Source organism: Ochotona curzoniae, unplaced genomic scaffold (genome assembly GCF_017591425.1).
Source record: "Ochotona curzoniae isolate NIBS_2020 unplaced genomic scaffold, NIBS_Ocur_1.0 contig_430, whole genome shotgun sequence".
In the NCBI taxonomy this organism is placed as follows: domain Eukaryota; kingdom Metazoa; phylum Chordata; class Mammalia; order Lagomorpha; family Ochotonidae; genus Ochotona; species Ochotona curzoniae.
The window spans coordinates 2,618,118-2,644,463 of record NW_024466219.1 but is presented as its reverse complement, the minus strand read 5'-3'; the positions used below and the strand labels follow the sequence as shown (position 1 = coordinate 2,644,463).

The 26,346-nt window shown below is 44.6% G+C and overlaps 1 protein-coding gene across 4 annotated transcripts in view; it reads right to left on the bottom strand.

Annotated features, from left to right (window-relative positions):
• Positions 1-26,346, bottom strand: part of PLA2G4A (phospholipase A2 group IVA) — a 280,276-nt gene that overhangs the window by 230,227 nt on the left and 23,703 nt on the right. For all 4 annotated transcript variants that reach the window (XM_040985387.1, XM_040985388.1, XM_040985386.1 and 1 more), the window contains 4 exons: positions 20,803-20,884; positions 10,754-10,902; positions 10,031-10,144; positions 1,322-1,359 (listed from right to left, as the gene is read on the bottom strand). In XM_040985387.1, coding sequence (XP_040841321.1) covers positions 1,322-1,359; positions 10,031-10,144; positions 10,754-10,902; positions 20,803-20,884 — 383 coding nt within the window. The remainder of the gene's footprint in view (positions 1-1,321; positions 1,360-10,030; positions 10,145-10,753; positions 10,903-20,802; positions 20,885-26,346) is intronic.

Here is a 26,346-nt window from a genome sequence, read left to right as displayed (position 1 = left end):
TCAAGGATTTCTCATTCTGGAACCCTCGATGTTAAAAACATACTGTTTTTTAAAGAATTGTTATTTCTTTAAAAAACATATACAGTGTCACAAACATGAAACCTTTGGAAGATACCACTAAAAAAATCCAACAGAAAATTCAAACAGCACTCCGCAATTTTATAAATATAATGATAGTATTATAGTTCATTTATTTCTTCTTTAATGTATTGACTTTCTAATTAATGTTCTTTATTGATTTTATGTTATAGTTAATGGGAAGAGTTAAAAAAAAGGCTTTATTTAGATGAATGGATTTTTTTGTGGAAAAAACTCTATTCTAATCAGAGATAAATTAACACATAGAACATGGGCTTGGGTAATGCTCATTGTAATGCTGGTGTAGTATCACTTCCAGATAAGCCATTTACTGAACTCTCCCTGCATTGAAAAAATTACCATTATTGCAAAAGCCCATTTCTTCTGTATTATTGCATTAATTTTGTCAGTGATGATCATTTTCCATTGAAAATGATACCATTTTCAACTGATATTTTAACTGAAATTACTCGTCAGATAACAAAAATATTTTAGGTTCGTGCTAAAAAAAAAAGCATTTACTGAAAAATAATGTGTCAGCAAAGCTATTGCTGTTTGTTGAAGTATGCTGAGAGGTGGTGGACATTTATGCTAATCATTTACTAAAATGAAATCTACATGCTTCAGTGGTCAAGAGAAAGAGATGCCTGAACTCAATGCAGCCACCTCCATACACCTGGCTGACCACAACATATATGAATGTTAAGTCAATTTGTATGGAGTTTGCATAAAGCATGTAACAGCAACTTTGTTAAAATCAACTTCAAGAGCGAAATTCAAAAGATAGGGACAGGCTGTAGAAGGTGGGATCCACCGAGCTCACCCTCGATTGGAGCTCAGCCCGATCAAGGCAGCCGGAGACGCCCTCGGATACGGCCCTGTGGAACAGACACATGGCTTCCCAGGCCCATAGTGGAGGCCCTTGTGAACACTGACAGCGCCCCATAGGACTCACCACCTGCAGCCTTGCTGAGTTCACTTAAAGTAAATCCCAATTTTAACTTCTTTATCAAAAGGCACTTGGTCTGGCATTATTTAATCACCAGACTACTGGGAACTGAAGCAAAGAATAGCAGATAAAAAAAATGGATATTAAGAAAAAGTAAAGAAAAGCAATTACTGCACTTGCATACAGAGCTGTCAAAATTGTTTCCTATATATAAAATACTCTATTTAGAAAAGTAAATCAGTGGTTCACTCACGACTTTTCAACTAATTGCTCACAATATTTTCATCTACTTACCAAACTTCAAGAGACATTTGCAGAATCATTTCCGTGACCTAAAAAAGATAGTTAATCAAATTAGGCTTTAAAATGCCTGTAGCAAATAATACAAAGACAAAATAAACCTTGGGTGCTAGATCATTTTTAATCCAGGAAAAACTAAAACTGAAAGTCACACAGAGAGGAAGAAAGTCCCAATAAAACAACAAAAGAAGACTGAGTCAAACAATGAGCAATCCATTGCTAAAACGACAGGACCAAATCACTAACCATCGAATTAACCCTGAATGCAAATGATACCAGCAAGCACACTCATCCAGCAAGCACAGATTAGCAGACTGGATCAAAAACCAAAGCCCATCTGTGTAATGCCTACAGGAGACACATCTCGCCAAGGACACACTCAGCAAGAAGAGATCGCCTTACTAGTTTCTTTGGATTTTTTCTTCTCTCTAATTTTACTTGTTTTTTTTCTCTTGTTTTCCTTTGCTAGTCTAGTTAAAAGTTTGTTTTGCTTGTCTTCTTAAAAAACGGCTCTTCCTTATTGCAATTTGTAGTTTTTTAGTTTTAATTCCATTTATTTCTGCTGTATTTTTTATGATTTCTTGCTTCCTGTTCATTTTTTTAATAAGCTCTTAAAATGAATTATTAGATCATTTGTTTGAGATATTTCAACTTTTTCTAAGCACCTGATGTTATAAATGTCACTTTAAACACTATTTTTGGTACTCTTGTGGATTTTGATCTTTTTGTTTTTATTTTCATTTCTTTGAAAAAGTGTTTTTTTCCTTAGTAATTTCCATGACACATAGGCTATACCGTAGCATCATTTTCCTCAAGGTCTTTGATTTCCCTTTCCATTTCTTCAGAGACATATTGGTGCTTCAGTAGCTTGGTATTTGACTTCATGATGTTGTAAATTTTCTATTTTTCTTCTTGTTGCTAATTTTGTTTTATGGCTTTTTGTTGAAGGGGATGCACAGTAATTGTGTAAAAGAGACTGTCACATCCAGATGTTAAGATGTAATGCATTGTACAACTCTACTTTCAAATGAAGGATGGACTCCCAATGAAACCTTTAAATGCATCTTCACAATAGGATGCTGGATTCCGTCATTGCCCATGCCTACAATGTCAGGATACACTTAAATAGCAGAATGATGGGCTTATCCCTGCTTATGAAGGACTGTGCTATTGTAATAATAAAGGGGAAATCAGTTGGGGGGGGGTTGTGTACAAAACAATTAATGCAAGTGCCATCCATTTCCCAATGGAAAGACTTTTCCAAACACAAACCAGCACATTATGCCTTCTGGTATTTTAAGGTTTCAATTGCAGCCTTTCCCAAAGCCGGCTTAGGAAACACCGCAGATTTAAGGATTTAAGGATTGTAAAACGCAAGACAAGGGAAGAAAATGGTTTGCTTCAATAAGGAACACAAGAGCACAAACATGAAGAGGACATGAGGCTTAATGTTTCTTCTGCAGAAGGTAAAACCACCATGGGAGAATGGAAATGAGGTGAATAATGCGACAGCTCAATACAGAATTGTCTGTTCCAATGGAAAGACTCCCAGCCAGAAGAGGCCTCATGTTCAATGCGCCATCTTCTAAGAGAACATGTTCAGGAGGAAACCGACTTCTCTTAAAATGTTCAGTGTTTCGATATATCCCAAAGCCTACTTGTTCTGACAACATCATAAATCAAAAGGAAAATCAACCATGTGGTGTTTATAGTGGGTTATCTGTCTTCTCCTAAGAACATCTCTCCTGTAAAATTTCTTCACTAAGACATCGAACATTCCAGGTAGAGGGACAAGGTCCTCAACATCAAGTCACGGTGGGAGAAGGGGAGACATTCTGATGCCACAGGATGTGTCACCAAGAACTCTGTCACTTGAGTTCCACGTGTGGCTCCAGTGGGTCGCCCACAACCAAGAGGAGATGTTAACCTCTCCTATGTGTATCTTACAGTCACACCTTTTACCTGGAACATGACATTCAAATACAATAGTCATGAAAGTATGTGCTTCCTGTGAGGCAGTCACGATTATCATAAAGGTCTCCCACACAGTGCATTGCAGATTGCATGTTACACGTCGTATCAGGAACATTAGAAAACAAAGCAACTGAATCTACCAGACCCTCCTCAACTACGTCATCCCAGCCAGGAACATGAACAAATTAGAACTCCACTTCTTTCAGCAATTACCAACACAAGAAGGAGGCCATACCCACCACGCTTGAACTTGGGCATCAACAATCTCTTCTTCAACTTCTACAGTGGAAAGCGATTTTAGAAACTCACAGTGGGGGTGGTCATTTGGAAGAGAGGAGGGGAGAGGCGAGACTATGAAAAGAATGCGCATTTCCAATTTTAGTTTTTAAAGCCGCCAAGGATGAATGCTCTTGCAATTTTCCAGGAACCCTGAAATAACGAAGCCAGAGCAGCAAGCATAGCGCTTCTAATAAAATTATTACCAAAAAGATAGAGTCAGCCAATATCTAATTTGATCATCTGCCCTTCAGAGATCCTTAAATATGCCATTCCTTCTCTTATAAATTCCAGTATTTTTGATATTTTCTCTCAACAAGAATTATTTTGAAATCTGATCCTTCAAGTGAAATCATTTAACTTGTTTTGTAAGTAGAAATAAACAGTAACCAATGTTTTAATTCTTTATATCTTTTGCCAAAATGACATGATATTACCTGCTTTACCTGTATTCCCCTGACCTGCACAAGGTAATAATATTTTTAAAATAGACATAGATGCAAATTTCACCAGAAGGAGGACCAGAGTAGGATCACAACCCTGCAGCACAAACTAGACCCCATCTACATACATCTCACACGTTTAAAATCAAATGGGACATGCTGATAAAATTACTTTAATCTACAAGTTTTTCTGTAAAATAAACTTAGTATTTCTTTCCAGGAATCATCTAATTCTTCACTCAAAAGTTTAGGGTAATTATTCTAACATCATAAACTAGGAATTTTTTTAAAGACTTTTGGAGTACCCTACTTGCCCTATAACCTTATTTCACTTAGCACACTGAGGGTCCTCTGACACTGGGTGGCCCTTTTCCTTCTGGGGATGTCAGGGACAGTTTGGCTGGGAAATCAGTCAATGTCACTTAGTGAACCAGGTTTCCTGGAGCACAACCACCAAAGCCCTCCTGTGTGTCCTCTGAGCATCACCTGCCCTGATCTGACCCACATTACAGGCACTGCCCAGCTTTTCAGCACCGTGTGTGCATCCATTATCTACTGCTCAAAAAGATGACCCTCGTTCTCATGGTCTAGAATGCGGTGGTAAACAGATGTTTTATTTCCTGACCAAACCCGCCATCCAAGAGATTTCACATGACCCAGAGTCTGCAAATTACACATTGTAGAAGTAGCAAAAAAAGAGAAAAACTTGAGTTTTCATTATTAATAATGTAAATGCAAAAAGGCGTTGAGGTCAGGAATCCTTGGCCCACTCGGGCATTCCGCTTTGCCTGAATACCTGCTGGTCTTCACGCCTCAGCTGAAGAGCTCTTAAATTCTCATAAAATTATGTCCTTGATGCACAGTGGGTTATGGTTCAATAAGCTCATCATACATTGGAAATATTGCAAGTTGGACGTGCATCTGTCACACAATGCCCCGGGGCTTCCCAGCTCAGTAAGTGTGCTCTCTGCACAATATGTGTGGGTTCTACCCCAAAACAGGGTGGCCAGGGAGCTGGGCTCACCGCTGCCACAAGCTCAGACCACACAGGGCTCTGCACGGAAAGGCCAGCTCTCCACAGCTGGAGAGCATGGTTTCTACAGAAAGCAAACTGTTTCAACACCATTGTGATGTCAGAAATCTCGAAACATCAAAAGTCAGGGACCACATGTGGTCTTCTTTTCCGCCTCCAAACTCCTTGTCTCATTACCCAAAACCATCGCCACTGTCTTCATACATAGTACACACTTTTCCAATGAAATCATCCTGCACACCTCTACAATACTAGGGGGGGAAAATTAACATTCATTATCTCTATCTCTATCTCTATGGTGCACACACACACACACACACCACCTCTTTTTTATCGTGGCGGAGAGGTGGGTAGGGTGACTATATATATGCATCGCGTGCCTAAGTTAAAGTGTGCAAACGAAGCAATCCAGAAGTAACCATCAAAACATGCTGTCTAGGGGCGGAGGGGGGGGGGGGGGGGGGGGGGGGGGGGGGGATATTAAATTTTTTATTAAAAAATTTAACTAACTGAAAGAACTACTCACATAGTCTTTAACTGACTATAGTCTATATTTGTAATAAGGATAACACACACAGATTAATATATGTCTTTACTATAACTACAATTTATTAGTCTTGAGGCAGCGTTACGATCTGATCGCATCTATGAGATGTCTCTCTCTATCATGTGAGTAGTCTTTCGATGAGAATTACAGAGAGGTCATATAAATCAATTGAGTGATGAGAAGTGTGGGCGCGGAGTGGCTCGGATTGATTGAAGGGGTATAAATCATATATATGGGCGTGAGACATTATCTTATAGTGCGGTGCGTGAGCGCGGTCTATAGAGTACTATGAGTGGGGTGTGGAATGATAGAGGTATTCTCTCTAGTGGAATATTTACATTCTATCTTATATTCTTGAGGGGGGAGGGGGTGTGATTTATGAGAGAGAGGTGGTGGAGTGTGAGTGGATATGGATTATTGGGATGTTTGGGGGGGAGGTAATAGAATGGGAAGGGGGGATTATAGGGAGGGGGTAACTTAGGGATTAAAATTGTGATTGTTGGATAGTTAATGTAGGATATGATGGTATGGTGTGTTGTTTTAATATAGGATGATAAGAAATGGAGGGGGAAGATGGTTTAAGTGATTGATGGAATGGTAAAGGGGTAATAAAAAGATGTAATGTTGATGATGTGTTTTAATATTGATATATGAATATTATAGAGGTTCTCCAGGCTTCTGCATCCAACAAATGCAACTGAGCCCAGATGACGTGAGTCCTGCTACAATGAGAACCCAGGCCACTGTTGGGCTCTAAATACTTCAAATTTTAAAGTTATTGTGTAACGAAGGGCTGAAGGCACAACTTCAGCCAACTTTTCAGCTCCCCGGCTTCAGCCGATCTTTGCTGCCACTCTCCTTGGGACATGTGAAACCCACGGCCCATCATGTCCACAAGTCAGCCTGCACTCCGCAGAGGCAGCCTGCTGCCAGCCGTACCAGCCCTGTGGTTTTCTCTATCGACATTCTCTACCTTCCCTTGCTCACTTCACTTGCTAAGAGTTCCAAGGAGAAAGTTCAACCCTATCTGCTAACAGTTTCCCATCAGCAGGTAGCAACCTTTGGGGTGACTCACTCGCATCAGAAAGAGCACCACCCAGATTCCCACCTCGCACAGCTTGGCTGTAGCACTGGCAGACCCCAACATTCCAACGATGATGCACCAACAATCTGCGCCCATCAACTAGCTGTCCCTTCCTGGCCCGTGCCTTTCAGCAGCGCTATCTCCACCCCTGTCAAAACCCAACAAGCCACACCCTTTCCTCCAGGATAGCCAACCTCTGATGCCCACTGTAACCCACACTGACCCACACCCCACAAAGACCACCAGCTCTTTGGCCTCATGTCCCACCACTCTCCCTACTGCTCGTGGTTTGGCTCCAGCCATACCCTCCTCCTGCCGTTGCTCATCACGACAGGTGTACTAGGCTCACATCTCAGCGCTGTTTCTAATACCCCATTCTTCTGAGATGTACCCTGGGAGGCAGCTCAAGTGGTGGGGGCCCTGCCAGCCATGCTAGCCCTTGGGCCTAGCTGTTGCCAGCATCAGGAGTCAATCAAATGATGGAAGGTATCTTCCTGTCTGGTTGTCTGTCTGACTTTTTCTATTTTCTTTTTAATAAATGAAAAGAAACAAAAATTGTTTAAATACCTGTCCATGCATAATTTTTTATTTTATAATATGTACTTTCCATAAGCATTTTTTAGACCCTACCTATGTGTGGATTTCAAAACTTTCTGGACCAAATATTTTGTCTCTTAATTCTGTTTTCCATAAGTGTTCCAAAGCCCTATTGTGTGTGCTTCTTGTCTTGTTCTGCTGCACTCGGCACTTGCCACTGCTCTTGTTCAGCCAAGGTACCACTGACTGCTTCTATCTCACCAAACAGGGTCACCGCTTGTTCAAGTCTCTGCTCTGCCAAGACGCTGTCTTTCACAATTTCTATGAATGTTCTAGAATAAAGACTGTGTCTTCAGGAAGGTGGGGATGAGGACAAGAGTGGACGGAAGGCTGGAGAGCTGACACAGGGCCCTCTTACCTGATCCACGGGACGGCCAAGAACTGTCCACTCAGCCAGCATGCACCTGTTTGTTCTCCAGCTGCCCCTATCACCTCACACATGAATCAAAGACACCATCTTTCAGATACAAACCCACAAAGGGCTGTTGACATTGGGGGAATGAAGACAGGTTGTTGGGCCATCTGTTTTCTCAAGCACACTAAGGAACATAATTATGTAAGCTACTAGAAATGCAGCAATGTGGAAGCCTTCAGAGCCCTGGAGCCACACACCTAACCATAGAAATGACACAAGAGGAAATGCATTTCTTCTCACCATATCTGCTCTGAGCATCAGCATTTGTGTCATGGACTGGAGTGCAGAAGGTAAATATTTTACTCTGGGGAGGTCAGCCAGTGCTCACCTACCCCCTCTCCAGCCCCAGTGGTTTCCTGCGAGGCCACCTGAGGGACACGTCACAGGTAAAGCCTGCAGATCAGGCCTAACCCACCTTCACGCCGTTGCAGAGCGCTCACCAACATGCAGCTGCCGGGCCCGTTAACTTGCCAGGCCCCAACACACTCTCTGTTGGGGCTCTAGGTTTTTGCCATTTCTTCTGCCTTGGGTGTCCCTATCTACAGCTCTACCTACTGAAATTCCACTCTTCTCTGAACTTGCAGTCACTGTACCAATAATGAAAACGTGTGTAGTACGTCCATCCAAATGGGCATCACATTTACCTGCTTTTAATAAATTACCACTCTTTACTTCATGTATCATAGCACATTGATCACACACATTTTAATGATATGCTGCTTATATTTTAATAACAAATCATAATTATGTTATCTGCAATACACATTTTATGTAAATATTATACAAAGGTGTGTCAAAAAACTTGGTAAATAGTACTAAAAGATAACTCACTATGGTGAAAAATCTGAGGATTCATGCATAAATTTCAAATAACATATATTTCCCATGAACTGTTTTCAAAACTCCTCAAATACAAGATGAATTTGTTTAACCACAACAACTCCTGTATAGGCTATCGGCTCCATTGTTAGAAGTGAGCAAACTGCGGCATGAGCTAAGTCATTTCCCCTGGATGGGACACAGGGCAAGGGGCAGAGTCAAGTTGAAATGCCAAGTAGTCTGCCTTTAAACAGCAGGGCGTGAACCACCATCCACAACCACCCACTGCAACACAGCCACACGAGAGCCCTCTCAGCCGCTCTGACACCCACTGCACCCTCATCCATCACCGACACCTGTCTCACCCTGAGTGGTTTCTTTTCAGCACACTTATCTTTCTTCCAACTCCCACTTCCCACTCTACCTCACCTCCACCCTAGATGCCAAGAAGTGAGGAAGACTTAGCAACCTTTCTGTTCATTATTCTTCCGGGCATTGTACAGACATATACATATCTCTGTCGGTCTGTCTGTCTGTCTTTAAGAAGAGGCCCTTTGGGTCTCTGTTGTTATCTGAAGAGGGTGTATATTCACTTCGTAGGAATAAGCTATCTATGACTCTGGTAGTCAGGAATAAGCAGTGTTCACTGTGGCGTACAGGGGAAAGATGGAAGATGGGACAGTGTGAATAGCTCGGTCCCAGTGGATACCACAAAGGACTTCCAGGAAGATTGAAGCAGGGAGCAGGCACTCAGGGTGTCCCAGGCACCAAGAGAGCACAGTGAGAGTGAGGAGTGGGTGGGTTAGTGGGACGAGGGATCTGAAAAGTCAGTGTAATGACAAATTAATGTGTAGGGCATAAACACAGCCCACCAAGTCCATACATTTCTTACTCTAATCTACTAAGTTTCTCAGAGAATTCATTATCCAATGGGTTCTCTCCATGTAAACAATTTTCCTAAAGTTTCACTAATCCTTATCAATCACAATTTTCCTAATGAAGTGGGCCTAGAAAGAGAAAGATAGCAAAGATCTCAAGACAGTGTCCTATGGTCTTCACTGCCTCGACCTGGAGCGAGACACATTCCCTCTAGTGAGACCCAATTTATAATACTACATACAGTAGCAAACATGTGCTCATCAAAATAATAGATAGGTTACGATAGAAGAGCAGGCGGCTTACGACAACAGTGTCTTCGGTCTCTCTGTCATTCCCCTCGGCCCCTGCCCCCCTCAGCTCCCAGATGTTTCCACCAGAGCTGCCAATGCAGCCCAAAGCCAGAGCCCAACCTCACTGTCATCATCTAGGGCAGACGGATGCCTTGTCAGCATTTAGCAGAACACTGCTGTCAAATGTACAGACAGCAGAAGCAGCATAGTCAATTCCGATGACTAAAATAGTGAGTAAATTAAAGAATATTTTTTGAAAAAGCAAAACATTCTATAAAGACAATTTTTCAAATTTTAAATCAAGCTGTCTGAGATGATTCGTCTCTCTGGGGAAGCTGTCACTTACTTGATTGAAAATAAAAGGCACCTCCTTCTTCTCTCCCACTTTCATTGAGGACACAGGGAACTTGGCTGTCCCCAGAGTTTCATCCATGACGTAATTAGCATCCATCAGTGTGATCTATGGGGCAAGCACAGACCCAAGGGTGAGAATTCCCAAGGAACTCTGGAAAATATGCCTAAAGATATCACATTTACAAAATGAGAATTCTCAAATGATATTAGCACTCATGTGAGTTCCCAATATTTAACGTTTAACAACACTTTTATCTTTTCCTACTGAATACTACAGCTGCTCTGAAAGTAATCATTATAGTTTTGTTTTATTGATTGCTCTGCTTTCAGAAATGGACTTTATCTCTTCACTATTTTGGATTAGGAAAAAGAAACGCAAAAAAGTGGTACAGCTATTTTTTAAAAAAATCGATTTTAAAGGCAATTAACAGTGACTCTGTTCTCCCATCGGAGGTGTCTTCTCTGCTCAACAGAAGCTCTGTTCTCTTCAGAGCACAATGGAAGGACGCGTGTGTCCCCAGGCCCCTTTGCTCCAGCATCTCCTTGATGCTCCCACTGCTTGAGGTGCACCGTGTGGGAGCTGGTCTACCAGGTGGCCCAGCAGCCCTCCAGCTGCACCTGCCCAAGGGGAAGGAAGGCAGCACGGGAACAATGCCAAGCATCTCTCTCATCATGAGTTCCGACCAGTGCAACAGCCCCCACGCAATTTGCTCACCTCTAGAACGTTTTCCTGGTTAGGATCCAAGATGAACTCAAAGGTCTCGTTCCACACAGGGTTGATGTCATTATTGAAGTGTCTTGTTCTCTTCCTGCTGTCGGGAGTTGTAGCGATGAACAGTTCCACATAGGGATCCGGGGTGTCAACTACAGAGAACAAGGATGCAATTCATTTCAGTGAGTCCACAGCCAGGGAATTGAAACAGCTGAGACAGGACAGCAGCGAGGGAACACCACAGGCTGCACACAGCGTGCTTCCCCCATTCAGGAAGTCCTCTCGGGGGAATCTGGGTGATTTTGTCCAAAGCTGCCCACCCTTCCCGAGGGTCTTTTCACAGCAGTCAGCATCCTAGCCCAGCTGCTACAGGTGGAGCGTGACCTACCGAGCTAATGCCAGGGTCAGGATGTCCCTGTGCATTACAAAACTCATCCCAGTTACTCAGTTTACCAAGTACAATAATGAAAGTCATTACAAAAGGAATAGTTTGTTTGTTGTAAGGATGGTCTGTATGATTCTAATGCTTGCACGCTGAGCAATCCTGAAGGGCAGCGTCTATACTGTAGCCAGTAGGAATTGATGACAACAGTATTCAGTCAGCAGGTGGTTTCTCTCCTATGTAGGGGTTGCCTCAAGTCAGGGGATGATATGTGTCTACTGAAATAGCAACAACTGCAAGGTACAGCATTGTGACAAAGCAAGTTAAGCTTCCCACACTAGAATACTGGTGAGTCCAGCTGCTCCATTTCTAACCCAGCTTCCTGCCATCGTTGCTGGGAAGGCAACGGAAGATGGCCTAAGTGCTTGGGACCCTTCCAGCCTTGTGGGAGACCAGGATGGAGTCCTGGCTCCAGGTTTTGGCCTGTCCCAGACCCAGGTACTGTGATCATCAGGAATGAAGTAGCAGACAAAAGATTTTCTCTTGGTTGTTCTGACTTTGAGATAAATACATTTTTTCCTAAAAAGAAACTGCAAATAAAAGAAATATTTAAATTTCTTCTCACTATATGTATATACACTCACAGTGGGTGATCAATGCAGTGTAAATATTGATCACTCTTCGGTGATTCCACCAAATCTTATACCAACTCACAACACTGCCAAGGCTGCATGTCTGAATGAAATTTCACATCTGTCTTTTCATGCAATACTATAAATAAATTCAGGGCAAGGAGCTCATCTTACTCATCTTTAATTCTTCTGAACCTAGCAACATAAAACAACTATGCTCTAACATGTCTTTCCCTGTGGCTATTGCCATCCTTCAAATATCTATTTATTTATTATTTGAAGGGCAGAACCACACAGGCAGAGAGAGAAAGAGAGAGAGAGAGAGGCGGGTGTGGGGAGAGAGGTGCAGAGACAGAGAGAGCGTGCAAGCTTTCATCCATAAATCACTCCCTACATGCCTGCAACAGCCAAGGCTGGGCAGGGCCAAGTCAGGAGCATGGAGCTCTGTCTGCACCCGCCACACGGGCGGCCTGGACCCGAGAACAGCAGCCTTCACCTCTTCCTGCTGGATGTATGTCAGCAGGAAGTCGCAATTGGAAGTGGTGCTGGGACTCCACCGGTCACGGGTTCTTAGACACATCAGGCAACTGTCTGAAATCACACATCCAGTATGTAAAGAGAGCAAGGTCCTGAACCTGGAGCATCTGACTCAACAACATCCTCTTCATGGCCTCATCATCCCAGCCTTAGAATGAGACCATGAGGAATGGGTTGCTGCAGAAAGAGACAGACTTTAGGAGAAAGGGAGGAAAAGGCAGAGTGTAAGAGCAAAGCAAGTGGTGGGGGAAGAAAGGGGAAGAGGGAGAGATGCAGGCTTCAGTACAACGCAAAGGTAACTCTGCGTATTCATCAATTTTCAGAGAACATGCAAACCCTGCTCTTGGACACCTGTGTACAGTTCCGTCAGTGTAATCACCAGCGTTCATTGAATATTTCTAGATCCTGCTATGTAGACATCAGATTTATCTTTTTAACTGTTCTTTTGTTTTTCTTCAAGATGGGAAGCTCTGCTAGTGACATGCATCATTGAGCCTGGGCAGTAGCTCTCAAAAGAGAGTTGAGATGCAGGGACCTCTGGTGAGCATACAGACCCCTGGTCCTCATGGCCCTGAGCATCACCTATAGAGCTGCAGTGCAGCCTAGAACCCATGCTGGTAGACAGTTAGTGGGCCATCTTCTGGAGGCACTTTCGGTATCCTGTTTTAGACATGCAGAAGGGACAACTATAGCTCTTACTGATGCCATCATGGCATCTCTCTGCAGAACCACAGAAGACCAGCTGCAAATAGGAAGTCTGAGGAGGAAGTATGGCAAGGGGAGAAGCGCCCACAGAGCAAAGGACATGCTACAAGGTAACAGCCACACCCCAACCCGAGGCTGTGGCTCTGCCCTGAGAGGTAACAGCCACACCCCAACCCGAGGCTGTGGCTCTGCCCTGAGGGTCCCTCAACTCTGCAGCCCTCAGGATTGCCGCAGGCAACAAAGGGACAGGTTGAGCAGAGCAGGTGGGGAAATATGTGACTAATGGGATTGTTCAATGGACTCTTCAGATTAAGTGGAAACTGCATAGCCTGCCTCGCCTATAAGACCAGTTCACTCTCATGGGGCCAAGGCTCTTGTTTATCTGTTTCCCAGAAAAGCCAGAGAAAGCAAAGCCAAGTAAAAGTCAATCTGAAACACATGAAGTGCGTGGGAAGGGGAGGCACGCAGATGGTAAACACCATTCACTCACTCACCAAATATGTAAGTGCCCACCACATGCCAGGAACTGCCCGTCAAAGGGCAATGCGGCTTTGATAGCAGGCCAAGCCCCAAAAGCAGATCCAAATTATGGAAGTGAGTCAAACGCTAATATCTAATTTTAGAGGCCAGGTAACCTGGAGACAAGCAGGTACACCATGCCGATGACTAGTCACTCAGTCACCCGGATGATTGCACACAAACGAGGTCAAGCCATCCGGTGGGGAAACTCTCTTTTGAAACTAGATCTTCATTTGAATCTTGGAGTAAGAGGAGGGAGAGGTCTTTTTGGCGCAAACAAGGAAGAGAAAGCAGAAAGGCATGGTTCGTTGGGAAAAACCAGATAAGGAAGAGCTGAGCAGGCTGGAGCCGCGTGAGCCCATCAGGGAGACAGGGGGCTGTCCAGCCTGCTCGGATTCTGAACAAGTCATGCGTTCCAGCATACTAGAATTCAGATGAGATAAGGAAAGCATCATGGAAACAAGACTGCGCAACAGCTTTCTGTGTCAAAACAGCAGAAGAAGCCAGGGTAGTCACCGTCACTTTCATTTCTTAGCGCTTATCTATTTATTTTTAAAGATTTATTTACTTCTATTGGAAAGTCAGATTTACAGAGAGGAGAGACTGAAAAATCTTTCATACACTGCTTCACTCCCCAAGTGGCTGCAACAGCCAGAGCTGAGTTGATAATGAAGCCAGGAACCAGGGTGATTCTTCTGGGCCTCCCACTAGACTGGGTGGGCGCAGGGTCCCAAGACTTTGGGCCGTCCTCTACTGCTCTCGCAGGCCACAGGCAGGGAGCTGAATGGGAAGTTGGGCAGTCAGGACACGAATTGGGGCTCATTTGGGATCCCAGCACATGCAAGGCGAGGACTTGAGCTCCTAGGCTACCATGCCAGGCCCCTTTGCATCTATTTTTACTTTAAAATGATGTCCATATTCTACACAGCGGGTCTGGAGTGACTGTTGCTCTAGTCTCTCTTCTTGCTCTCATTAGCCAGGAACGGTAAAGCTAGGGTGCGGAAGGATGCCGGTCAGTGGGAAACTTCGCTACAGCAATCTGCATCAGTGCTAATCTGGATGAACTAAGCAACAGAGAAGCAGTGACAGACGCTGCAGGATGAAGAACAGTTTCAAGGCATTTTAAAGCAAGAGCAATGCAAGCAGTACCCAGCCCCCTTTCTCCCTCCGGTCTACATTCTCGTTGGCATGGGAGCAAACCGAAAACAGGCAGCTGCACGGAGCATGAAGGGCCCGTTTTGCCAACATGGTCCAGTGCTTTCTTTAGGTAAATTCCTAGAAATGCATTAGGGGGAAAAAAGAGTCAAAAGTAAGAATTTGTTTCCCTCCTGTGTATCTACTCCATGGCATCGTGATTAACACCTACAGGACAATTAGATGCTGAGTCACAAGCGCAGCCCCAGCCAAACAGGTGGGGAAGTAGAATTGTAGTGACTGGGCGGAAACCCTCTTACATCTCCTTCTTTTATCTAAATCTTGACAAACAAAAACGCTCGGGGGTGTGGCACACAAGCCTTTTATATTCCCATAAAGAGGACATGAAACTACATGCGCCAGAAATAGATTGAGGATTTTGTGGTTGGAAATTCGCTCATAAACGTCAATGATTTAAGGAGTGACTTTCCTGAAGTAACGAGATCTCACTCCTAGCTCTGTCCAAGCACTGCTGACACGCTCTGGGACGGGAAGTGATGGCACCTCGATGCCCCAAGTTCTTGAGACACACACATGCATATTTGTATATGTGCGTACAGATACATAGATAGGTGGATCTGAAAGGCAGAGTGACAGAAAAGAGAGAGAGGGGGAATCTTTCATCCATTGGCTCACCACCCAAATGGCTGAGGGAGCCTGGACTCCCGTCTCAGTTTCCCAAATGAGTGGCAGAGGCCTATGGACTTGTTGCTTTCCAGGCATGTTATTAAGCAGGGAGCTGGATCAGAAGTGGAACAGGCAGGACGCAGACTAGCACTCCTATGGCATGCTGTTGTTGCATGAGATAGCTTAACCCTCTGTTCTAGAACGTCCCTCTCCATACCCCAAATTCTATCTTAAATACTTCTTACCTGCTTTCTCAGTCCCATTTCATTCAGTAGAGATTTAAACTCTGCTTAAAGATGATCAGTAGTCCATTATGATTTTTATGACAAACAGCAAAATAATTTTCCCTCCAAGCATCAATCTAGCTATGCCCTCACGGAGGGGAACTTGAAACACTGCTTCTCCAAGTGTAATTCCCTGAATCACTGTCACTATTCTAAGAGTGCATTCAGAATACAAGAGCCCTGCTTCATCACACCCTGTAAACCTGCGCTTTTAAAAACTTGGGCACAGTGGAACTGTGCATACAATTTTAAAACACAAGCTTAAATCAGGCATTCACCCTGCTGGTTAAAATGCCCACAGCTCACACTAGTGTCCTGAGCTCAGGTCCCGGGTCTAGTTTTTGACTCCAGATGCCTACCAACCCAGACTCTGGGGACAGCAAGGACAACTGAGCCCGATGGGCTCCTGCTTCCCACATGGCACACCGGGACGGCATTCCTGGCTTCCAGCTTGCCCCAGTCTAGCACCAGGTCTCATAGGCACGGGGAATGAGTCTGCCTCTCTCTCTCTCTCTCTCTCTCTCTCTCTCTCTCTCTCTCTCTCTCTTTCTGTCCTCTCTGTTTCAGCATGGATAGTTTCTCTGGCTCTGTTTCTAGGATTATCCTAGCTATAGTAGATCCCTCTAGATGCAGTTTTAAACTTCAGTTATGTTTTATTTCTAAATTTTACACTTGAATCTTTTATAAACATTTGCTCCTTGGAAAAGTACTCAAGGTTTGTCACCTACTTTCTGGAACATATCATTCTTGCTTATATTAAAGATCATATCTAAAAGTTGTAGAGCTATTTCTTACTTCCGGATTTTATCTTAGGCATGTTTCAACTTTTTGTAAAGAATTCTGGATGAATTAGATCTGTCCTGGCAGGTAGAGAGGAGTAGAGAAGCTCCTTCTACAGAATACGTTTACACATAATTTATTGAAATCATTGTGTGGTTTGGTCTGCTTCTTGTCTCCTCCTGTACTTAGGACCCCAACTGAAGCTAGAGTTTTTGTCTGGCCCATTTTCCCTGGGCAATTATGGTCTCCTTTTCCTTTGCTGTTTTCCAGGCACTCCATGTTTGCATCTCAGCCAGGTGCCCTGCAAATACAGCTGCCCCCTCACAATGAAGCTCGGTATTGTTTTCTGAGTCTCTCCAATTCAACTCAGTTGACGTTGAAGTCCAGTTTTTGCCCAGTCCTCTGCGAAAGCCCAAGCTCTGCAGCATTCTCTGCCTGCCCGCTGCTTGGCCATTTCCCAGTGCCCGATCAGCACACAGACTTACCCGGATGGAGGCAATGAAGGGAAGGCAAAGCGGCTTGTGGCCCACTCGGACTGTTTCAATGCCTTCCATTCTCTAAGAGACCTTGGACCCCTCAAGTATCAGTTTGTCCAACAGCTTTTCACGTCTTTAGACTTTTAAAAGTAAGTATGTATATTTAAGTAATTCTGAGAAGAAACGAATGTTCGCTATTGGCTACTTTAGCTTAGTTCAATAACCTTTTAGTTCTTAACTTTGTCTAAAGCACAGTAATTCTTCTCTTATTAATTTTTTTAAATTCTTCAGATGGCTGCCCAAACTTTTACCATTTTCCGGGTCAGCTGCTATAATCACTACTCCTAGGCTGAGGAATTAAGTAGGACTCACACTTCCCTTGGAAAACAAAGGGGGACAATCAGTTGGAATCTTTCCGTTTCCTTTCCCCACAACCCAAAAAATGCATTTATCATTCATAATGCACCTATTCATACCAATTTTCTCCCTTTGTATTAAAAAGGTTTTAGGGAAAAAAATCCATATTACCTTCTCTAAGCCTTATGTCATTGTATGCATATAGTTCTCATTTATTAACCCCAGTTCCAAATTTAACCTGGAAATACTGACTTTTCCCTAGCACCTCTTTCTAACTATAAATACAAATTGTAATCATCCCCTTTAAGGATGAATAAAATTTCTCTTAGTCTATGAATAAGTGACTTTCCTCAAGAACCTTTCCTTTCTTCACTTAAATTTTGAAAACAAATTATAAATATATAAACATCATTTACATTATATATTTTATATCATTTACATTTAATACGTTTGGTGCCATCGCTGCTTCTAACATTTCCAGCACTTGTGTTTTCCTCCACTGTGTCAGTCTGTTGACCCTGCCACAGCCTCAGTGAGCGAGGCAGTGCTGAGCACCCAGCACGCGCAGTGTCACTGTGTCAGTCTGTTGGCCCTGCCACAGCCTCAGTGAGCGAGGCAGTGCTGAGTACCCAGCACGCGCAGTGTCACTGTGTCAGTCTGTTGGCCCTGCCACAGCCTCAGTGAGCGAGGCAGTGCTGAGCACCCAGTGTCTCTGCTCTCATCCCTCCTGCTTTGCTCTCTCACAGACCACACTTCATGGTCTTCTATCTAGCCAGGTATTTCCTCTCTCTACCTGTCACTAGTCTTTCCTCTTAATTTATCACTACACTGCGGCCTGTCCCTCAGAAATCCCTATTAGAGTCTACAAAGAAATTACCGCAGTTATTTACAGTGGCCTGAAAATACACAACAGGCATCCCTTGTCATATGGCACACATCAACCTCATGATCTAATGCTCTCGGATCCTCCAAGGGCTAGGTGACAGCCTCGATGCATGGCTCCATTTCCTCAAGGTGGCAAGTAGGAGGTGGCATCAACATGACAAGTACCGGGTCCTTGGTTGCCTGGTCATATGTAACTTACTACTGTAGATTAGATTAATATTACTGTATATAATCCATTACCTCCTTTTGGATGTAATACAGATTTCACACATTTCACCTTGGTAATCATTCTGAATCAGTTTCGCATATCCTTTAACCAAGGCATTACTGCTGAACACCCACTGGGACCCCCCTCTCCGCGTGTCCCAGGCATTACTGCTGAACACCCACTGGGACCCCCCTCTCCGCGTGTCCCAGGCATTACTGCTGAACACCCACTGGGACACCCCTCTCCGCGTGTCCCCAGACATTACTGCTGAACACGCCACTGGGACCCCCCTCTCCGCGTGTCCCAGGCATTACTGCTGAATACGCTACTGGGACCCCCCTCTCCGCGTGTCCCCAGACATTACTGCTGAACACGCTACTGGGACCCCCCTCTCGTGCCAGGCATACGCTGACAGCCTGGACCCCTCTCCAGTGCCAGGCATTACTGCTGAACGCCCTCGACCCCCTCCAGTGTCCGGCATACTGCTGAACACGCCCCTCGGACCCCCTCTCCATGTGTCCCAGGCATTACTGCTGAACATGCCACTGGGACCCCCCTCTCCATGTGTCCCGGGCATTACTGCTGAACACGCCACTGGGACCCCCCTCTCCTCGTGTCCCAGGCATTACTGCTGAACACGCCCCTCAGACCCCCCTCTCCATGTGTCCCGGGCATTACTGCTGAACATGCTACTGGGACCCCCCTCTCCATGTGTCCCGGGCATTACTGCTGAACATGCTACTGGGACCCCCCTCTCCGTGTGTCCCCAGACATTACTGCCCAAATACAGCTCAAATTCCCCACACGACAGCACCAAGTCCCTCAGAATGGGGACAGCGCAAGGTCACTCCTCATTTCTCAAGCAGTGTGCCGCACACGCAGCATGGCTCTTTCACCTGGTTAACTGACTCTCACCTGAGACAGTCTTGCAGCCTCACACTCTGCACTGTACTACCTGGGAGGAAGGTAACCCCCGCGATGTACCTGCGGCCCTGACCCAGCCCCGCGAAAGGAGGCCCGGAGCACCACAGCGTTGGGCTGAGGTTCCTCCTGAGCAGTCAAGCCCCAAACTTGGAAAGAACTCAATAAGGAAGGAGCAGCAACCAGAGCTGCTGCTAACTAGTGCTTTGTTGATAAAGGCATTTTCGGCCTCTCTTTTGCAAGCCTGGGCAGTTGGTGACCTAGTGTGCGGCTTTTCTAACAGCCTGGCCTTTCTGGCTCTAAGACGTGTCTGTGGCTTTGCTCAAGTTCAAGGGCAAACGACTTCTTTCAATGAAGAAAACTCAAGGGATCATGAAACCAAAGCAGGAATTGCCCAAGGAAGACTCCGCCAAAGAGGGGTCATGTCTGAGCTGAAGCTCAGGACACAGAGCTCTGAGCGCTACCCTCCCTCCCACGAAGGCCCCAGCTCAGCGAACTCACCTCTCCATTTGCCCGCACTTCCCGGCTTCCCCCTGTTGCATATCCTGTAGTCACGGAAGGCTGGAGCAGAGCACACCTCCTCCCTGTGCAGGGGCCTTCCCCAGCCATTTCAGCAAGCTCAAGTCCCTCTTGCTCTTTGGAAACAAACTGTCACATTTCACACCCCACCAGTCTGACAAGCACAGAACAGCCAAAGCTTTCCTGATGTGAAGATCCTGTCACCCCACTTGCTCTGAGTCTCAGTGTTGGCCCTGGTTCTCTCGGGTGCTTGTCTTCCTGTTGCATCCTGGCGCTGCACCTAGGCAGCAGGGGTGGCTCCAGCCCCCAGGCGCTCCTGCTCTTCTCCCCGCCTGGGATACGCCCCTTTGTCCACTTTCAACTCCTTGCTCATTTCCCCTTCCAAGAAATCATAATCCCGTTCTTTCTGAGACTTATTTTGGGAGTTAAAACCCCCATTCCTGTACTTTGGCAATACTCTAAAGGTTCACCAAATTTATCATCATGATATTCACCCATTTTCTTTGTATTCCCACCTGCGTGAACCTAGCCATCTTAACTGCAAGATTAAGAAAGGAAACTTTCTTAAAGCATGAAAAAGTCTGCCAAGCAGTTAATGCAACAGTGAGCTAAGGCTGCAGCTCTGAGTCTCGGGCATGGACTAGCTTCTACAGCCACTCCTTACACACCGTGCACATGCGAAGGCGCAAGAAGGGTGGCCACCCTCTCTAACCCTCTACATAACCACTTCCGGCCTGTCAAGGCCTTGACTCAGCACTCTTCTCAAAATAGAATTACACAGGAACTCTCCGAATTCCAGAAATCTATATGTCACGTGACTGCAAGTGTTCACAGCTCACAGACAACCTTGGGGAAATGCGGTTATGACACCATGCTGCGTCAGAAGGCTGCTCGCAATTCTGTCACTCCAAGAGCTACACAGAGAAAACCACATTTGAGGAAGGGACAGCCCCTTGCTCTCAAGGAACTAGAGCAAGCCAAGCAAACCGCAGAGCCATTTTGACAGTAAAGCAGGAACACACTTACGCATATCCCCGAAGGCACCCTTGGTCACTTTGGTGGCACGTAACACCACGACCGTGAACTTGTGAGAGTACTGGTGCTCCACCTGCAAACAAACAACAGGTGGTTAAGATGAGCTTCGGCCACTGGAGACTCGTGGACAAGGCTGTCGTTGAGAATAGACACACACACACAGAGACAAAGACAACAGGCAACACACATACCAGGAACATGCTGACCCGATGCCTCTCCCACCGCGGGGTAATTGAGAGCTTGAATCTGTCTTTAAAATGTCACACGGGTTCAATTATTAGCTCAACCTCTAGCCCTACTTGCTGTCAGGTTCACCCAGTGCTTAGGAAAAAAAATGTAAATGAGGCATCCTGGGAACACAATCGGGCTTTATATTGGGGCACCCCGGCTTGGGAAGGCCAACTCAGAGGAAGACATTTGCCTCATTGGGGTTTGTTTGTTTTCGCTGTTGCTGGTGAATGACTCCATTATATACGTGAGTGCAGCCTTAGACATCGCTATTGGCCCAACAGCTCGCAGGTCATAACCACCATGAGCAGACAGTGGGCTTTTGTCAACAGCTCACCTGAATGGAAATGAGTTATCAGACAACCTTTCTCACTAAAAGGGAAATGGAAGTAGGCCCCGAGTTCTCAGAGCAACGGGAAAGCCAAAGAGGCCCCAAAGCTCAGGTGTTCTCTGTCTCACTGAACCCAGGAGGCTCCTCCCCCCGCCTAAACCCACGACTGTCTGAGAAAGTGACTGACAGTCTTTCAACACTGAGAGGTGAGCATTTTTTTTATTCACTTATCTTTACTGGAAAGTCAGTTAAACAGAAAGGAGGAGAGACAGAGAGGAAGATCTTCTGTCCAATGATTCACTCCCCAAGTGACCACAATGGCCGGTGTTGCGCCAATCCAAAGCCAGGAGCCAGGAACATCCTCCAGGTCTCCCACACAGGTACAGGGTTCTGAGGCCTTGGGCCGTCCTCAACTGCTTTCCCAGGCCACAGGCAGGGAGCTGGATGGGAAGTGGAGCTGCCGGGATTAGAACCAGTGCCCACATGGGATCCCGGCGTGTACTAGGCGAGGACTTTAGCCACGAGTTTAGCATACCGGGCTCGTCAGTTCTTCTTGATTTGATCTGTGGATTCAAGACTGCACTGACCAAAATCACAGTAACCTAGTTTGTAAGGATGGCAAGCGGATTTGACAAGTTACAGAGAGCAACAATAATGAGCGCAAAACTGAGGGAGAATAACAAAGCTGTGGAACTGACATTACCTGATTTAGAAACAATATAAAGCTGTAGTAACCAAGAAGTGTTGGCAGGAGGGAAAAAAAAAGACAAGATTAATGGAAGCGAACAGAATCCAAAAATGGACACACGGAGTTAGCTGGTTTTTGCCAAGGAAACAACTTTATGATGGGACAGGCATCCTTTTCTTTAAAGTGGTACTGTTACAGATGGACATGCAAGAACAAATGAGTCCAGAAAAACCATGAGACTTGAAACGCAGTGACAAAATTCCTTGAAAACTCCAGTGGAGATTTAGCGTCTGCCACTGAAGAGACCTTCTAAGAACCAATAATTGTATAGAACACTGCCTCCCTTCCAATGTGTCTATACCATGTCCTAAAACTAGATTTAGATGAACACATGAATTTTCAAATATCAGAGAATATCACACACTACATGGATGCACAAATGCCTGAACAGTCTCTTGTAACATAAAATGATGAGACAGGCTTTATTATTTAATGTTAAATTTTTGAAATCATCATAAATATATTCATATGTTATATGTTTATTAACTGTTACAGCAAGGCTCATTGATTATGAACCCCATACTACATATGCTATTAGATTGCAAGTCTCATTTCATCTTTTAAACAGTGCTATTAAATTCATGCCATTATTTATATTTATAGGTGATTAAAATTCGAGAAATTTCCTAATAACTCAGATTTTAAGTTGGTAAACTTTATTATAATCTAGTGTCTTTATTCTTCCTACATTCTTTTTGTTACTTAGATAATAATAATGCCAAAACTTGTAACTTTAATAGTAATAAAATGTTACCACTTATTAAAACAGTATATTTATGGCTATATTACAGTTTGTAACATGCACGATTGATCTGAAGACCTACTGAGTTATTTCCTATAAATCCACTTAGCTGTCCTTTTCTTAATTTGTTTTTATTTGCATCAGCCTCAATTCGACTCTTGTATTTGGAATGAATGGAGCACTCGTGCTGTTCACAGTAAATGACCAAGCAGCCAGTATGTTCATGTGACATGTATCCTCAAGCCTGTGCACACAGGGCTCTGCCTTGGACAGCTCGGGACTTGTGCCAGAGGAAACAGTATGACTGAATCCACAACCTGTGTTCCCCAGGGGAAACCACTGACTCAGGGCCATGACAGTCAGCAGCTGGCACAGAAAGATGCCATATTTCAATTGAGATGTCAAATCAAAGCCCAATCCACTGACTTAGTCACCAAGAGTCAGTTTTTCCTTCAAGTCTTGGATTATCTTACTTTGAATGTCTCGCTTCATCCGTAATCTTTTCCATAATGGAATCCAAGACCCTCTGTCTTGCCACATTTACAAGTTCCAAGTCATTAGGCAATTACTACTGTACAAAATTCATCCTGAACTGTTATATTTATGCCTGTAGCTAAGATGATTGGCTACTGTAAAAAAAAAAAAAACTGCCAGGCCATCTGCACGTAGTCATTTTGATGATTTTACTAACTTGCATGAAGGTCTACTGGTACTTGCAGAATTAATGAAACAATCATAAATCAAATTCGATGGAAGACAAGGTGGAGTCTACACGAAAATGCACGGGGCGGGGGGTGCTCCGCTCAATTAGCAATGTCTAATTTTAACCCAAGCTAAAAGTAAACACTGAGCAAAACAGAGACTCCAGAGCCTTAGCACTGAACCCAGAGACCATGATCCCCCAAATCAACCACAAGCAACTTCAAACACAGCTCAGGGATGTTTCAAAACTACAGTTCCATTGAAGTCAAACATAAATAATGATGCTTTTTGTGATTAGAATCTTATTTTCAGTTTCACTTCCTAGTGTAGAATTCCATTCTAACACAATTAACAGCACAGACGCTGTGCTAACAGTCCCCAACATTTTTCAAAGGATCATCAACAGGATTTATAGTTTGTGATGTTATCACACTTGCTTTAAGACTTCTCAGTCATGGGTTGGCTATGTACACAAATGAATGCTCAAAACACCTAATTTGGCCACAGAGTTTGTTAGCTCTAGCAGACATTATTATAAGAAAAACAGAACTTCACTTTGACATTCTCTTCCATATACAACAAAGATGTCACTTGGAAGTATGGAAATACTACCTTTAAAAATCACAATAAACACAGCATTACAGCAGGATTCTTTTATTTTTATTGGAAAGGCAGATATATAGAGAGAGGGGAGACAAAGAAGTCCCATCCAATGATTCACTCCCCAGGTGGCCGCAATGGCCAGAGCTGAGCTGATCCGAAACCAGGAGCCGGGAGTTTCTTTCTGGCCTCCCATGTGGGTGCAGGGTCCCAAGGCTTTGGGTCATCCATGGCTGCTTTCCCAGGCCACAAGCAGAGAGCAGGATGGCAAACGGGGCCGCCAGGATTAGAACTGGTGCCCATATGGGATCCTGGCACAGGCAAAGTTAGGACTTCAGGCACTAGGTTACTAGGCTGGACCCTGCAGTAAGATTTTAAGTCCTCATTTAATGAAGATCACAGAGAATGCTCTTTTGTGGAAAAATTAGTACAAGAAAATATTTGATGTAGACAGCTTAACTCTAAAATGCTTATTACTTAGTTAAGTCTACCGTGACGGCTGCATCTCCAAGTTACAAAGAGAGATTGTACTCAATTGGTAATGAAACAATTGCAACAGCATAAAATGACATTGGAACCTCAGCCTTTGCAACCTCCGTACTCCTGAAGGTCCTACACTCTCCTAGGGCAAAGGTGGCACCTGGCCAAGGCAAGCAAGGGCTGGGAGGGAAGGCCCACTCCTTCGTTCCTGGAGCAGCGTATTAGACACCTGAAGAGCCAAGTGCATGCAGAGAGCTTTCCCCTCCTATCCCTACAGACATGGAAGAGGCCGTGGGCGGGGGGCACCAAGCACCAGCAGCCAGCAAATTCCAAACCACTCCTGTTTCAAGGCACTTTTAAAACTTCTTGTTGCCTTACATGTTCTTTCTCTAAAGCAATCAGGAAAAGGCACACAGCTACACACACGTGTAAGATGAACATTTCACAAAACGTATCCATTTTTTTATTCCTGATTTCCAGGTTTTCTGACTTGGTTTTCTCATCTGTCAGACAGTATTCGTGTTACCAACCCCCAGTGTTTTTCTGACAATGAATTGATTCTTCGCAGGGAGCTGGAAAAAAGACCTCAGTATTCCACACAGTCATGACTTTCTATTATGATGATGATATGAAGTGAAATGAGATGTTCCCACCCTCATCCTCAGCATTTCATTGACTCAGTCAGTGAGCAGTGGAGTCCATAAGCTAGGAGAACCTGAACTGAACTTGGCCGGAAACCCAGTGTTCTGGCCATGAACAGAGGACTAACACGCTCCTCGTGTAAATCCAAGCTGGACACACTAACACTTCCCGGAGAGTAGCGGTTACTGTCAAGTTTAGGGGATAAATTTCCCCTAAGCGGAAATCCTATCAAATGGGACAACGGCCAATATTGTTGGGCTTATTTGGAGGTACACCTGACTAAATGTAGCAGCCAGGTATTCCACAAGCTGAAAATAACAGGAAAAAAATCTGAATGACTACCTCCCACTGAAGATAATGGGAAAAAAGAAAAAGCTTGATAATGGTATTAAAACAACAACAACAAAGAAATGCATGCGTCAAAGTAGCAAAGACACAACAAGGTTAAATATGTGAACCATCAGGACAAAGTTCAAAACTACAGCAACCAAAGGCAGTGGTTTTGTCCTGGGGTACCTGCCGACCCGGAATTGGAGAGACTGGGAGTTTCAGGGTAAAGATCCTGAAGAGCCACACTACTGCCTCCCCTGGAGGCTGCCAGGAGAACAGCCCGCCTGGCTGGGGTGAGGGCGGCCAGGCTGCCGGCTCCTGAAGAAGGCCTGCAGCTCTCCGAAAGAACCGTGTCAACTGAGAGCTCGCCATTTAACCTTCAGCGTCTGATCCAACACGGTCAGGAAGTGAGGAGACAAAAGACCAAGACTACAAACCTGCCTGATCCGTTGGCAGGCACCAAACAGAGCAGACCGACAGCAGCCCGAGAGTGCGTGTGGAGGGCAAGGATTCGAACGTCAAACTAAAACAGGAGTGCGTGGAACTGGAAACCACACAACATGGCTAAGAAGGTTTTCTTTGTTAAAAGAAAAAAACAGAGAAAATTGTAAACAGAAAGATAAAAATGTAATGATCTTTTAGGGACGTGTGAGTTAAAAGAAGCAGAGAGCATCCTGTGTACACTTCGGCCTCTGTGGAGAGGCCAGAGCAGGGGAGGGCCCAGCACACATG